The sequence below is a fragment of the Pseudonaja textilis genome, chromosome 6 (genome assembly GCF_049901715.1).
Source record: "Pseudonaja textilis isolate UNSWEBS1 chromosome 6, rPseTex1.2, whole genome shotgun sequence".
Taxonomy (NCBI): Eukaryota; Metazoa; Chordata; class Lepidosauria; order Squamata; family Elapidae; genus Pseudonaja; species Pseudonaja textilis.
In genome coordinates, this window is record NC_141995.1 from 21,113,167 (window position 1) to 21,129,838 (window position 16,672).

At 40.2% G+C, this 16,672-nt stretch overlaps 1 protein-coding gene across 1 annotated transcript in view; it reads left to right on the forward strand.

Moving 5' to 3' along the window:
* Positions 1–3,970: 3,970 nt before the first annotated feature.
* The window catches only part of ANK2 (ankyrin 2), a 276,460-nt gene continuing 263,758 nt past the window's right edge, over positions 3,971–16,672 (forward strand). The window contains exon 1 of the mRNA XM_087935981.1: positions 3,971–4,279. Within this exon, the coding sequence (XP_087792107.1) occupies positions 4,205–4,279 (75 nt within the window). The 5' untranslated portion in view covers positions 3,971–4,204. The remainder of the gene's footprint in view (positions 4,280–16,672) is intronic.

The window sequence follows — 16,672 nt, forward strand, 5'->3', positions numbered from 1 at the left end:
ATATGTGTGCTCAGTACTGCTCATCTATCCATTGATTCTCTCAGATGATCATTATCTCTCTGGAGTCTTTTGCTCCATCATTTCCCAGAGACTAGGTAGACTTCAACAACAACTCCAGCTATCTGTAACCAGCCAGTTCTCTTTTTGTTGTCTTGGGTCTTGGATGAAGATTCTGTATCTCTGGGACTTTCCATCTCTTCCTCCAAGGAAGCCATGTGTTGAATTTCCTTCTCTCTCTACAGTCTGGGAATCAACAAATGCTCCTCACATGCATGTCAACCTTACTCTCCAACTTTTGTCTCCAACCGCTCCCTCCTAGAACAGTTCTTAGTCCTTATTTTCTCTCCTCCTTTTCTAATTTTGGATTAGACATGGTCTACATCTGCCCCACAACAGTCCCCACTAGCAGCCAGTTCAGTTTACTGAATTGCACCTGTACTTCAAGTATTTCAAATACACCTGTACTTCAAGCTTAGAATTGTCAAGTGCAAGAACAGCTTTAAGAATGGATCAGATATGTTTATTGTTGATCACCAATTTGCAAAGATCTAATTTTAGACTGTCTTGTCTTTCCTTGGGAAAAGCAGATATAGACTGAAGGATTTTACCTTAAACATTTCCTCCCCCAAATGGACTCTAAACTATAATATTTTAGCCCCACCCTCCAAAGGGCCTCCTGTCCTTCAGCTGGTGGTCACAAAGTTGAGTTTCCTTTCCTCTTTTTTCACCCTTCACTGACTTACAGCAGTACAATAGCAGCCATTCCAGGCCATTAAAAACACAATCCATACACAGATTGCTTATCCTGCCAGATATATTTTCTTCTGAAACCGCTTTTGGATATACAGATGTTCTTCATTTAATGACCGTTAGTTTAGTGACCATTTTGAACTTGTAATTGAACTGCACTCACAACTGGATGTCAAAGTTCCAGTAGCTGCAGTACCCACAGGGTCACACAAATGTGATTTGAGCAGCCAGCCTATATTTCCATCTGTTGCAGTATCCTGTGTCACGAGATTGTGACTTCTTCTGCCAGCTGCCCACAAAGTCAATGGGGAAGCTAACAGAAAGTCAAATTTTAGTCATGTGAGGTCTTTGCTTAATGATCCTTGGTTATTTTCTTAATGACAGTAATTGGAGACTGCAAGAACTGCTGTCACTAAGTAGTATGGTAATGTGACATTGCTTTTTAGTGTATTGCTTAGAGATGGAAATTCCAGTCCCAATTACCTTAGTAAGGACTACCTATAATGTGAAAGTGAAGGTGAAGGTGAACTTGAAGGTGACTGTATGCCAAATCAGGCGGTTTTTCTTGGAAGAGTCAAGAGAACTCTAGATTCCAGATTTCTGGGTTATGATAAAAACTGATTGGTTAGGGAAAACATTTCTGCTAAGCTTGATTCTGAACTGGCACCTTGCTATTTCTAAAGTCAGGGAAATTGATTTTTCATGCAAACCTCTACCTGGATTGATGGAGCCAGCCAGAAAAATGATATGGGGTACTAAGTGATAATGTAGATAAAAAATTATAAATGGATAATAGCATTTAATTCCCATGGAAACACAAATAGATGACAAAGATGTAGACTTTATCAGGCCATCCTGAGAAGATCTGTTCAAATCAAGCTGTATTTTAAACTATTTCAAAAAGTATATATTAATGGTCAAATTGTTGCCCAGAATATAAAGAAAACTGACAGATATGCACCTCTATCAATAGATGGGTGATACGGATATATGCTCTGAATGAGAAATATGAGAGAGAGAGAGAGAAAAGAATCAAGTGAGCTGTCTGTGGAACTGAAGCCATTTACATCCCAATATAACCAAAAGCACTATAATGACTATTGATTTTTTTAGAAACAAGATGTGATCTTTAAAAATATCTTGATCCAAGTAATTCTGGGAACCCTTTTTGCTGAACCAAGCAGAGCCAACACTTTGCTCTGCCTGCCTTTTTACACTTTTAAGATTTCAATTTTAAACAGATTTAACTGGAGTCACTTTTTATTTAAATCAGAAAAATGAGACACATTTGAGACAATACCCATCTATTTGTTTATAAGACTATTTCCCTATATTAAAGCAAATATATTAAAATTTCCATTTCAATTTATCAATAACTTTTGAGGAAAAAGCAATCAACAAGCTTGTATCATCTAATGCTTGATCCTTTTTTCTTCTTTACATCTCTCTACTTGTCTGGACATAAAATGTCCTTGCTTGCTGGCAGAAAACCCTCAAATACGGAGCCAGGTTTCTATCTGTTGGCAGGAACAGACATTGAAATGTTTCTTCTTTGTGTTTTCATCAGCTTTACCACAAAGGACAGGATGGAGAGAGAAAAAAAACCTTTTATTAAGATCTGAAAATCAAAGCTCACAGGGAAAATGTGGTAGCCAGCCTAGAAGAATCTTGTTATTCTTACATTTTTCAGGGTGCTAGTTTACATTTTTTTTAAAAAAAATCACATATTCTGGTCGTTTCCAGAAGCCGGTGTAAAAGACAGCTCTTGCACTTTTCCAATATAGAAAAATATCCAACCATCACATATACTACTCTAAGATTAGAGATCCCTGCCTGTTGCTTCAAAAGAACAGATATTGCATTTCTTTGATGCTTCCGTTGATGGCCGCTGTGCCAAAGGGAGACTTGAGTGATCCATTCTTTTATTTTGATATTCTAGAAAACAAGGCAGATTCTAAAATAAACTAACACAGCAACAAAATGTTGCAACAAAATAACTGTAAAAGGCTGTCCAAACAAAACAAAAACGAAGACATGTCAAGCACCCTTTTAGATGGCCCTTAAAACCCTGTTTAAAGACAGATTTATTACCCTGGATCAGGAAAGTTCCACTTTGCTAGTAGGTTTAAAAATTATATCACACACCCCTGTCCTGCCTGCTGATGGGCTACGGAGCTAATGGGGCTTAGCCCCAAATAAATTGGCTGTGATGTCTTCGGTAAAACGTGCTTAGCTTTGGGGTGCAATCCTAGAGCCAAGGAAGGCTCCCTAGCGGAGTTTGAACCCAGCTTCACAATCAAGCTCCGGCCACAGTGACCGCTGGGGTAAAAAGGTCGCTTTAGCCTAGAATCGAAGCCTCGGGGAACCCCTAAGGTGACCTAAATAGGCTCGCTCCGCCAACCCCTCTCCTCCTTCGCTTTGGCTTTTCCTGCGACCGTCCTGCCGAGCAAAACCTGAAGCCTGGGCGGCGACCACACCTCTGCCGGCTTTGTGGCGAGCGCCGCCTGGCCACCACCCTGCAAATTCGTTGAGAAGAAACGCCGCTAAGGGACCTTAGGGCCTCCTGGCGTTATTTTAGGCGGTGGGATGGGTGGATTCTTAATATCCGTTTCCACGCCTCCGCTCCCTCCCCACCCCCCTCCTCCTCGGTTTTTAGCCAGCCGGTAAAGGCACGGCCGCAGCCACCGGCCGTATTTCAAGGCGCTGTCCATGACCTCATCGCGAACGCAGCCTCCCCTTTTCTTCGCTCCAGCTTTTCCCACTCGCTCCGCGGATGTGTGAGGGTGCGGGCGCGCGCGTCGCGAGGGAGAGAGAGAGAGAGAGTGAGAGGGAGAAAAGAGCGCTACGGTATGCCCAGCGCTAGTCTCCCTTCTCCTCTTTCTCCTTCTCCCCCGTCAACCACGCACACGCACGCGCGCAGATAAAGCTGTTGCTGTTGCTGCTGCTGCTGCACCACGACCCGGAGGAACAGATTGAGCACAGGCGCTGAAGGAGCGCCACGGCGTCCGTCGCCAGAGCGCAAGGAAGCAGCAGCAGCTGCTGCGGCGGCGGCGGCGGCGGCTGCTGCGCCTCCGACTTTCCCGGGGAAGGTCATTCCCTGACCAGTCGCGCTTCCCGGCCCACGCTTGCACCCCACCCCCGCCCACTTCCTCGCAGGCGGAGGCGGCGAGCTGTGAGGAATTCGGGCGTGCTTTCTAGCCGGCTGTGCCAAGTCTTTTTTGTTGTTGTTGTTGTTGTTGTTGCCCGAGGCTGGAAAGAAGAAGGGCGACGGGTCACTGAGGAAGGTGAGAGAGACTGAGAAGGGAGAGCGAAGCCCGGCTAAAGCAGCTCCGCGCTACTTTAGGGACTAGTAGTAGAAGGCGGCGGTTGGCGGCACTTGCCACCAGGCGATACTTTCGTCGGACTGGAGAGACGAGTGGAGTGACGGATCGCAGACTCACCCCAGGGACGGAAGATGGCTTCCCCCTCCTCCCCTGGCCCTCCTGGAGGCGGGACGTCGCCCCAGTCCAGCCAGACACGCCTTCGGCAGGTGGGTGCGCTCTATGGATCCCGCGGAGGTAGAGGGTGGCAGCCGCTACAATCACCCACCCTTTTACCCAACTGGCACACACACGCGCGCGCGCGCGCGTAAATACGCGCGCTTCCCCATTCCGGGATTCCGCTTGTCTTTACATCTGGGATGAAGCTACCTTGCGATCGGTGGGGATTTGGGTTGTGAGGAGGCGCGGTTGGGACGAGACCATGTCGGGCGGCAACTCCAACGCTAATACTAATTCTTTCAAAGGTCCATTTCATCAGCTGCGCTGGGGAATGGAAATGACCAAGTCAGGTTTGTTCGCGCAAGTGCAAAGGAACTGACTGCTTCACCGCGCAAGGTTGTCATCGGACAAGCTTGTTGACACCACTGGTTCCCTTGTGCTGTTGCACTCTGTCCCAGACTCCTGCCAGACGACCACCTTCTGTTTCAGCGCCTTGCTTATACCAAATTCCTTTACGTTCCTCTCACCATCCTCTCTTGTACCACCACATTTCATAATAATTAATGCCCTAATCCTGCCTTTCAGTCATAACAAATGAGCTTTCTAGCCTTCATATTAGTGTATCCTAAGGAGAGACTGAACTCCATGTTGTTTGCTATAGATGGGTAGCACAGAGAAGTTTTACCCTGGTAAAACCTGCAAATGTCATGTGCACAGGAACACCCAACATACAAGCTTATCTGCATTACTACAATACAGAAGGCGTCCATCTGCACAATATGCAAGATCACTAGACAACACGTTGCCTGTTTTTTTTTAGTATTACTTATTTTTCTGCAGAGGCTGATGTGCTATATGCAGGTACAGAATTTCATATAGCATACCACACAGCAATTGCTGCATCCTCCTTCCAAATGACATCATTTATCTATATAACATTCATGCACATTTGCTGCCTAGCTTAGAGATCATGTAAAATACAGTAGAGGATCCATGTATATATTTTGTCATACTACCTACACCATATCACATTTAGTGATGACATATAAAAAGTTCCGTTTATCTCATCAGTAAACATACATAATTCATATTACTACTGCTTTCGCCTTGCAAGCAGATATAACATTCTAGTTCATTTCTCCCAGCAAACAAAATATTGATAGCACGTCTGTCAAATATGAAATGTTACATAATGTTTAAATGTTAGGTATAAAAACCATATTTTGAAGGTGATGCAGTTTTGCCAGAGTACAGTTTCAACCAATAACCCTGGGTGGGAAGGAAGGAAGGGAGGGAGGGAGGGAAGGAAGGAAGGAAGGAAGGAAGGAATGCAGGCAGGCAGGCAGGCAGGCAGGCAGGCAAATATAGCATTTAGTTGTCATAAACTCTGTGTGATATTGCAGAGATGCATTCCATGATGTGTTACTGAATGATACAGAATACAGTTTCTACTGTGTAGAACAGAATAGTGCTGCAGTTGCAGTCTTTCAGGATTGTGATTTTGTATGAAAATGGAAGAAGCACTCAGTTCTACACTGCTGATTAATTGGAAAATGCAAAGGAGTACCAGTTACGTTTTTCACCTAAAATGTATTTTATCATGCATTTATAATATAAGGGAGTAAGAATAGCTACATCTCAGCCTGTATTCAGTCATCACTAAATAATGTGAAGAATGACAGAGATGTCATTTAGCAAGTAGCTTGAGCTGCAACATCAGCAAAGGAAACTAAAAATATTTAAGTAATAGTGCTAAAAAGTTTAGCACAATAATCTCAAAGGTTATCTGTTAATGCAATGACATTTAGTCTTTATTTATTTTAAAAATTGAGCATTGAACTTTTTAGGGGGCTCTTTTAATTTTTATGATTGCAAATATTTTATATGTACAATTCATTGTATTTGTACATACATTTGTATTGTCTGTTAATTAGATTATGTTTTATATCTAAATTATGAGCTGAAACTACCCTTCTGTTGTCTTACTTTCTTTTTGGCTTTTTTCTTAGACTGATAAGCTGTGTCATGGATAAAGGTAATGTCTAGCTTTGTGATTTGAGAGATAATTAATTTGGTTTCCAGTACCATCCATTAAATTATCTACAATGAATTTGTCTGCTGCGGTGAGCAGAGCCTTGCAAAATACTATTAAGATTCTAATCGGAACCACATGGCTTTAGCAGGTCTGTCTTCCCCCCCTCTGCATAAGGGTAGCATAAAAATGTGCTATCAAATTCTGAAAACAACTGTAGAACGATATATATCTATACTTGTACCATATATTAATACTTCTTATCAATATGTATCTGTCATATGAAAAAATGTTAATCAAATTGTATGCTTTTAATTAAGAAACAATTATGCAAAGTGATGCATGCTTGGAATTACCAATTAATTATTTTCATTTTGTATTGTCTTTTGTGGTACATGAAACTGGAAGACATATACGTTTCAGAGAATACCGCATTGCAAAGGGTTTGCTAGCATTGTTTGCCTGCCTGATCTCACTTGATATTCCAAAACTACTGCCAACTTCAGATTTAAGAAAATACACTGCCAGTTCTGATTATATCTAGATTAATTTAAAATATGGAAGATTCTGGAAATGAATAGAGATACTTAGGGTGGTGTCCCTTTCCATATTCACAGGGATTATGTTTAATTTAGATTCACAAACTATTTGTTTTTCATGTAAAATGTTTATAAGATATTTGCAGTAAAATTTGTATTGTTATTCTGTCTGTTATGTGACAATAAATGATTAACAGTGTATAACTGCAAAGACTTGAAATGCAGATAGATACTATATTCAGATTGTTACTTGAATAACTAACATTTAATTCTATTAAAGGTCAAGCTGATAGTCATTTTTTATTTGTTTGTCTGCTCTTCTTGTTTCAGTAGAAACTAGAAAGACTCCAAGTCCAATAAGTCAGTCCCAGTTTATTTTTAGTAAGAAGACAACTGAATGAAAATTTATTCGGAGTTAGTTTTTCAGTGTCAGGACTTGTGAATAAAATATAATGAAGTTTACTAAGTTTACAGATCTTTGATGGTTGGTGTCTACTTAAGCTTCATAAAGCTTACAAGAGAGACAGTTTGTATAATCAGTAATTTTTGAACTTTATCATTCTAAATTGCTGGTAGAGGTCTGTGCATTTGAATACTACATACATTTTTTTGTGTGCAATTAATTTTGCACTTCAGTAGTGCAGTATGCAACAAATTTCAGATGGAACTCTGGATGGAACTCTTCAATATATATTGAAGTCCATACCTTGCAGTTCATACCTAGTAATGGAATGTATTATTTGTCCATTTATATTTCTGGCTCTTCTGCCTCAAGTGTGGTTGCTTCTTAAATTATTATAATCTGGGAAAGTCCTCTTACCGTCTTGCTCCAGTGGTGAATTATTAAAAATCTGGCAATTTGTTAAAGGTAGGTACATCATCTAGTTTGTTAGGAGGTTAACTAGCATTCATTTAGTATAGATAAAAGATTCTGACCCAAACTGGACTACTTCCAGTTAAAATAAAAGTTTTGGAACTGATTAAATGACAGCACAAAATGATAACACAAAGATGGTTGGAATGCTGCCAGAGAAGCTGCTCCCAGGATAACCTGGGTAACTTGAAATTTCTTCAGTTGCTTGGCAGTGGATGACTTGTTTATCCATAGCTGCTGTATTCTAGTTCAAACATCTTGTGTAAACATGCTGAATGACATCTGACTAGAAGGTGATTTTTTAAAAAATGTATTTCAAAGCATTTTTTACATCTTTTGGGAACAATCAATTAGAATTTCTCTAAACCCTCTCAAGATTATGAGAATCTAAAATCATTTTTCTTTGCTTTTTTTAAACCTATACCTGTTTTAGAAAATAAAGTAAAATGTGTGGCTATGTAACCTTTTTTGGGAGGTCACTCTATCCATGCAAACTAGTTTTGAATGGTGAATTCTTCAGGTGGCTGAGTGACAGTAATAAAGACAGCAAAATCAGGTGGGTTTTTGTTCAGGAACAAACCAAGGTAGAGCATTGCTCAAAAGTGAAAGTGGAGAGATAAGTCTTGTTTTTGCTTAGCTAGCTTTCGGTTGCCCAGTGTTAATGGGTGAGAGTTGTGCAAGGATGACCTTGGCATTAAGGCTTTATTCTCTGTATTTGGAATGGGAGTGCTTGGTAAGTGTAAGGCACACTTGTAGGCTTCATACTGAAGTTGAAGCCGGTGGCTATGGACTTGATCCAGGGGATCACTCCCAGTCACCCACCACTACTTGGTGGCAAGCGATGCATATATTTATCTTGCTTGTTGATTAGAACAACTTGACAGCATCATCTCAATCTTTGCTTTGAATGAGACTTTGCATACGTAGAGAAGTTTACATCACAGCAGAGTGGTATTGCTTGAGGTGCTACAGTGCTGACTGGGGTGATAATCAAATTGCTTTGATAAAGATTTGTACAACCTACATGTACAATAGCGAGTAGCTGCAGATTCGGGCCAGGTACACAATTACTTTCACATGACATTCCTGCAAGCTGTTTGCAGAACACTGATGTGTTATGGAATATACTTAAGAAATACTGCTCTGCATGTTCCTGGCTACTGCCTAATCTATTAATATAAGAGCTATCATTCATAAAGTAATTGGATAGTAAGCTAGATGCTAAGGTTTGAACTAGTTATGCTCTTTAAGAAATGTATATGTATGTGAACCTTAGCTTTGATTCCTGGTGACTCTGTGGACAAGTCCCTGCAGTTTTTATGGCAAAAGATTTTTTTGGAATTGTTTGCTCTTGTCTGACTCTTAGGTCTCAGAGAAAGTGACTGGCCCACTCAGTTGGTTTTATACCAAAGGTGGGGACAGAATTCACATTCTCAGTTTCTAGACCAGTGGTGGCTAACCTTTTTGGGTTCTTGTGCCAAAAATTGCATGCACATTAGTACGCGCGCACTCGCGTGCCAGCACCCAGAATGCAATGTGCGTCTCTCCACGCCCCCTGCAGATGCGCACACAATCTCCACCACCTCCTTACCTGCACTGCACCTCACAGCTGATTTTTCAGCTGGTTTGAGACCTTTTTTGGCCTCCCAGAGGCTTGGGAAAAGCCTCTGCAAGGCTTTTCAGGACGAATAATAGGCCTTTTCATCACTTCCAGTATTACAGGAAGTGACGAAACAGGCCTATTCATCCTGAAAAACCTTGCAGAGGCTTTTTCCAAGGCTCTGGGAGGCTGAAAAAGGCCTGAAACCAGCTGAAAAATCAGCTGTGAGGCACGTGCATGTGCAGTGAGATAAGTTTGCCTGCATCTTGCATGCTGGCACAAATGGCTCTGTGTGCCACTTGTGGCACATGTGCCTTAACCACTAAACTGGCTCTCTTTAAGAGATATACTGACTAGCAAATATAGAATTAGAAATAATAACTCAACTTAATCCTGCACTGGATTAGATTTATGATTCACCAGACTCTTCAATTTCTTATTAATTTTTATTGAAAATAAATATGAGCATTTGCTTTGAAGTTATATTATTGAACATAGTATTGGAAAGAACTGTTTTGCATGTGTGTACCTTGAAGCAGCTTTCATCCACCCATCCTTTTTTTAAAATTTGATCGTTAGTCTTCTTAAGAAGAAGCTTCTATGCAACTCTGTATCATGTCAGGAGTCTCTGGTACTATTGATTGGGTATCCTATTACCAAATGGAAAAATCTCTGGAATGATAAGTTTAGCTGAAGATTTTATTCTTTTCTAAAGGTGTAGGTGCAAATGAAACTGTGAAGATTTTTAAAAAAGAGTGCCAAGATGTATTATTTTTTAACAGTGTTGTGGGTGACTTGCCATGACCTCACTTGCACTTACCACAACACAGTTATGCTCTGACAGTGCCACTCTTTTCTCTTAGTTATTGCCAGGTATACCAGTCATTTCTTCTTAAGAGGATACCAGCTCATAATGGTTTTAAGGTGTGTAAAATCTAACACGTTGTTATATGTTACTTGTAATTGAGGCTTGCTGACTTGCTGTGGGTTCGATTAGAGATGTATTTTGCCAAATTCTGGAAATGGTGGGAATGCCTTCACACCAACTATTTCTTTTTCAGCATTTGTATTTTCTTTTAGTTCTTTCATGTCTATCGTCTGCTTTCATTGCTTTTGAAAGAGAGCTATTTCCTGGCTTCCAAGAAAGGAGGGTACACTTACCATTTTATCTGGGGGGGGGATTTATATGGGGTATTCCACTGTAATTGTTTTCTAAACTGTACCTTTACCTTAAAATAGAGCCGTTCCACTCATTTCAACTTCCAGAAAATAAGGTGCAACATTGAATCAGACTTTTGTTACTGAATTGCCAATTTACTTGGCAATTTCACTTTCTGATTCTTCAGCAATAGCTAGTCAATTTCAATTCTCCAGCTTCTTAGGACTTAGTGCACAATCAAGGCTGGACTTAACTGTTCTTTCTGGGGGTACTTCTGCCTGATTCTCTTGCCATATTTTTACATAGTTGACATTATTTTAGCTTGGGAGATACTAAATGAGATGCAAGAGGAGGGAGGAGACATAGATAAACAAAATGAAAGAAACCAGGCCCAGTCCAGTACTCCTGCTTTTTGGGATGTTTTCCTCATTAACAGGTGATGAAACCAGTAGTGGAGCAAGAAGAAAAAAGCAATAAACTTTCCTATGATGTGTGGCACAATATCAGTCAGCAGTGATTCAGGCACAAAAGAGACAGGATAAGAGTTTGGCTGTGGGAGCAATACAAGTTATACTGGCATAGTTTGGGGTGACACAAGAATAGTCAGTTAAAGGCAGCTCTTTAATTCTGTACTGGGAAAAAGTCTACAACAAGATAAGCAGAAATATACTCCATATATAAGTAATACATGAAATGCCTGTTGGGATCTTATGTACAATAAAACCTATTTAGCTTATTATTATTGAAATTTTTAAAAAAGAATCATTGTATTACATTTACACTTTTATTCCCTTTTCCATTCTGTTTTCTTCAGTTTGGTGTCTTTCTAATTAAAAAATTAAGGTGAGACTACCTTTTTGAATGGAAAAAACACTTGTACAGCTTTTCACTAAAAGCAAAAGGATTAAATGCTATAATTTCTCAAAACAGTTATTTAATTTTTGAAAATGGGTGTGGTCCAAGAGATTTTTGAAAGTGGGAGATTAAATCTTAAATTCCTTCTAGACAATGACCATAGAGAAAACTTACCAACTTCTGCATTCCCAGTTTGAGTACAGGAGATAATCCCTTCCCATTTTATTTCTATATAATAAGTTTACACAACCCACTTTTATTCTGTTTTAGTTTTTAACTCTGGATTATTGCTTACATGCCCAAAAGAATTTATTTTTCACAATTGGGAGAACTTGCAGTTTCCAATAATTACCCCCTGCCCCCCCAATTCCACGTTTTTAATGTGACATCTTATATTCTGCTGGAAAATCAGCTTTCAGTTGCATAGAGAGGCTTCAGCGTTGAAGAAGTTGGGAAGCTAATTCATGAGTTCTTTTATATCTAAGGCAGACAGACCTCAGGTTTGGAAAATCTTTTTAAAGTTATTTTTATTAAATTGTAATGTACAGTAACCAGACGCTTATGCAAAAACATAACATTAATGAATGACATCTGAGTTCAGAAATAAAACCAAACCATGTGCTCCAACTTTTTCTTGCTTTCCACATATGCATCCATTCTAGGTTATTTCCTTTGGGTATTATTTATGTTATTTATTTCAGCACTATAATGTGGGATAGAACCAATCATTACACTATTATACAAGACCTGAAAAACAAATATTTTCTGACTTATTTATCATTTAAGATATACCAGCAAATTCTGCTGTATTTTCTAGTTTTCTCTGGTGGGAAATAAACTATTTTAAATATTTTATTTTAAAATATTTTACAGTAGGAATATCTCTCCCCTCCCAGCTTGCACTATAGGAACAATATTTTCATTAACTCTGAATGAATCAAATGAAGCTCTTAATTACATTACCTTCAGAATTAGCTCTATACTAAAAGGATAAAATTATAATAGATAAGATGACCTGAAACTCCTGGTTAGTTTAAGACAGAAATTGTGATAGAAACATTTGGAAGAACTAAAAAGAATCATGCAAAAATGTGAGTGTTTTGTTTGAATTTTGATTTTGTTTTGGCTCAGGTTGAAACAATTAGTCAAATTAGTAAAAACAATTAGATTTCACAGTAAAAAATATTATACCTAGAGATTGTTCAAATTATAGGAACCTTTTGGAATGATTTGTGAAAAGTTGCATTTTCTTACAGTAAGTTTAAGAAACTATTTACACCTGTTTTTCTTCTATCTACTGCTTGATATATTCCCACGAGTTCAGTGCAGATCACTCTCATGTAAAATTCCACAAGTTTGCAGTCATAGCCACAAAACCTAATGACAAAATGTGAAATTTTGGCTTATTGAATATAATCCATAATCCATGACAACTATCAAAAATTTGGTGGGTGTTTCTAAGTTTTAATGCCATAGTAGATTATAGCCAACACGGGTTGATTCCTTTATGCATGAACTACTTGGAAGATCCAACTTTGCAGTTAACACACAAATATAGATTTCTCTGTAATTTGTCTGATAACATTAAAATAATAGCTGTTTTTGTTTTTCCTACCAACTGCTGGGATCAATTATATGTGACTGTTCCACATTTTTCTGTTGTTGGTAATCAAATCATGGCTGTGGTTGAGTCCAACAATACGGCTGTGGTTCCCACCCTAAGAGGAAAAAAGCTGACTACCCTGGCACTGTGCAGTCTGAGAACTTTTGTCAAGTATCTTGCACTGCATATTGTATAACTAATTTAGTTTTAAAAAGAGAAGTCTGCATGGTTGTAAACTACTCTGGCTTATCTGCATGCTTTAATTGCTCCCACAGAATATAGGAGCACAATGAGGCAAGGACTTGAAACTTTTCAATGCTAAAGGAATCTTTGTTTACGTAACAAAAGATTCATTCATCAGAAATGCTTGCAAAAGATTAGACATGAGTGTATGCTGTGTTAACCATTTGATTCCAGATATACTGCTGTAACTAGGCTCTATGTATAACCACATCTCTTCTGTATATGTGAACAGATTTCATGTAGCATTTCCTTGAACACTAATGATAAGCAGAGTACTAACTGGTAGGTAGTGGTAAGTGTTTTTGCTTTTTCATTCTGCCTCTGTCTCCACCAATCCAGTCTGTTACATAACTGAGTGCTTGAAGTGTGGGCTGCCTGCCTTGATTTCTTTGCTATTTGTTTATTTATTTGTTTATTTATTTATTTGATTTGTCAATCGCTTACAAGATAGTAGGTATAAGATACAAACATAGTTATCAATACATGAAATGGATACATATAAGAAAAATAAAAAGAAATAGGACAAGGGCGGCAGGCATGTTGGTGTGCTTATGCACGCCTCCTACAGGCCTCTTAGGAAAGGGGTGAGGTCAATAGTAGACAGTCTAAGTTTAAAGTTTTGGGGGTTTGGGGAAGAAACCACAGAGTCAGGTAGAGTATTCCAGACATTGACCACTCTGATTCCAGGGGTCTTCCAGAAACTGTGGGCAGAAGAGCAGAACTTATACTTGTAGCCCTCACTGTCCCAGGAGGCCATGATTTGCAGACTTAGTAAACTGTTCCACCTTCAATCCTGGGAAGATTCTAGTAGACAGAGTGTCGCTCAGACAGGCACCAATATTGCTTCCAGAGCCCCAGTGGCTTCAGTTGGCCATCTGGAGATTGAGCAGGGATCCCTGATCCGGAACTATCATTCCGCCAGAGTAATAAGAACTATCCAAGCCTCCAGGGGACCCTCCACCAACTGCATCTATGATGCAACCTGGAAAGCTTTCAGTGATTGGTGTTGTAAGTATGACATTGCCCCTTCTGGGGCCTTGCCCTCTGTTCTATCCTTGCGGGGAGTGGAATCTTTGTGTAGAAATCCCACGGTCTGCAGGTTTCTGAAGGGTGCTACAAACCTGAGGCCTCCAGTGGTCATCGAGATCCCACATGGGACTTCTTTAAAGTACTGCAGTTGCTGACTAAGGCCCCATTCGAACCATTGAGGTCAATTCCCTTGCAGTTTTTTGTCTTCTATGGTGATATTTCTGATAGCGATCACCCCTTCTAGATGGATTTCGGTCGTGGCAGCCTTGTCTGTCAGGAAACACATCTAGACCCTATCTTTTGTATCTAAGATTAATATTGGGTTCCTCAGATCCCAACACATAGTGTTACCTGATTTCTGTCCCCTTCCGTTCTATGACTTAGAGCGCAAGTGGCACTCCCTAGATGTTAGCAGAGCGCTTTGAATTTACATCAGACGTCCCTCGACATTTAGCAAAACTGAGGCTATGTTTGTGTCCTTTCCCCTTCCCATTGGGGGCAACAAAGCCTCTCCTCCCACCTTGAGTAGGTGGATCACAGCATGCATCACACAGGCCTTCTAACCAGAGCCCTTCCAGTACCCCAGGGCCTAGCGGCACACTCTGCTAGGAGTGCCTTAACTTCAGCTACCTGGGCCACCCAGACACCCCTAGTGGAGATTTGCAGAGTGGCTACGTGGACCTCCCCACCTCTGTTCATCAGACATTACTGCCTGGACTCCTATGCCTCAAGGAGTGCGGCTTTTGGCAGACTGTTGCTTCAGTGAGTGGTTACAATTTCAGAGAGACTTGCCGGTCGAGGACCCTCCTGTGGACATGCGGGCTTTGGTATGTCTCATCCTGGGCTCTCGCAGCAGCATTTAGGATAATGGGCATTGGTAAATTTACCTGAGAACATCCTTTCTATAGATGCTGCTAGGGAACCCAGCCCCTCCCTTATTTCATCTGGACCATGGTAAGAAGTGTTAATGTTAATGTTGCAGATTCTGTTTGGCTTTCAGAGACACTTCTTTACAGTCTGTCAAGTACCTTCACCAAGGCTAGGGGTGGGGGGGAACTCCCACAGGCAGTCCTTTATATACAAGACAGACCCAGCTTGATGATGTCATCAGGAGGAGTCTAACCCATCCTGGGTTCTCTAGCAGCATCCATAGAAAGGGGTAAATTTACCCCTCAGGTAAATTTACCAACGCCCATTTTATTGCAAAGTGGTGGTATATGGCTTTGTGTTGCTCAGTTGCAGCCACTGTTCAAATGTCCTTGGAGCTAGAATTCAACAAAAAATGTCCATGTGCCTGTTAGAGGTGCTTGCTTCTGGAATTTTCTTTCATCCATTCACAATTTTTCTCAAAAATGATTAATTTGTTGATTTAGCAATCTACCAATCACTAGATGGCAGCAAAAAGATAGTTTTTTTAAAAATATCTTTGACTACCAGGTAGTGGCTGCCAGGATGCAGCCATTAGATACTATAAATGTTGAAGAGTTATACTGTTTTTGCATACATTTTATTAAAAGTTTTAAAGAGAAGATAAAAAATAGCAAAAACTAATACAGAAAAAGAAAACAAAGAAAAAACAGAAAAAAAAAAAAACAAGTGCCGAAAAAAGAAATAGAAGTTTCCAATTTTTGTTGCAGCAAATGATTACAAAAATATCTCTTTGTCTATGATTACAAAAAGGCCACATTTTTTATAATCTATTTTTTCTAATTATCAAAATCACAAATCACATTTTTTATGTTTCATGTAAAAAGTGTATAAAGGATTTCTAGTCAGCCACAAATGTAAACATTGTCATTTCTTTGATCAAGAAAGTCAACTTAAAACCATCTGTGCAATACTTCACTGATACGTCATTATACACACTCTGTATGGATAATGTTGAGCATATTATAATCACCGCCCCAGCCTGGGGCCTTAGCTGTGCCAAACTGGCTGAAAAAACATCTCTCAGAGGGGATCCCCCTTTTCTAGAGTCAGCCAGATCTTGGTGATGCATGCCAGGCTGACTTGCTCCTTGCCAATAAGATCTTGGATAAGGAGATCTTTATTTTTGGCTGGCCTAGCATTCACCAGCAGTAGCCAAACCCCAGAGCCTCAGAGTGTATGCTGTCCAGGTGCTAGAAATGAGCTCGAGGGTCCAGAACATGCCATCACTACTTGGAAGTAGCTCAGGAGTTTGTGGCCTGGTCCTATCTCAGATTACTTCAGGTCCAACCCAGGACAGCAGTCACGTACCAGATATGATCTTTTCAGGTCAATGTGAATTGGTGAGAGTTATTCTTCCTGTTATGCCGTTGTGTCCCTGAGATTCTCTTAGGCTTACTCCATCTGCAGAGTGGCTAGACCTATTTGAGTGGTCTGCCTCTGGCATCTAATGGACCTCAATCGGTTGGGTTATCCTGGGACTTTGCTAAATGGTCCTACCAAAGCTCTGATCATGTCCTAGAACAAAAAGGCGACTGAAGCTTTGGATAGAATTGTGCCTGTGTGGCCTCTATTGACCCAT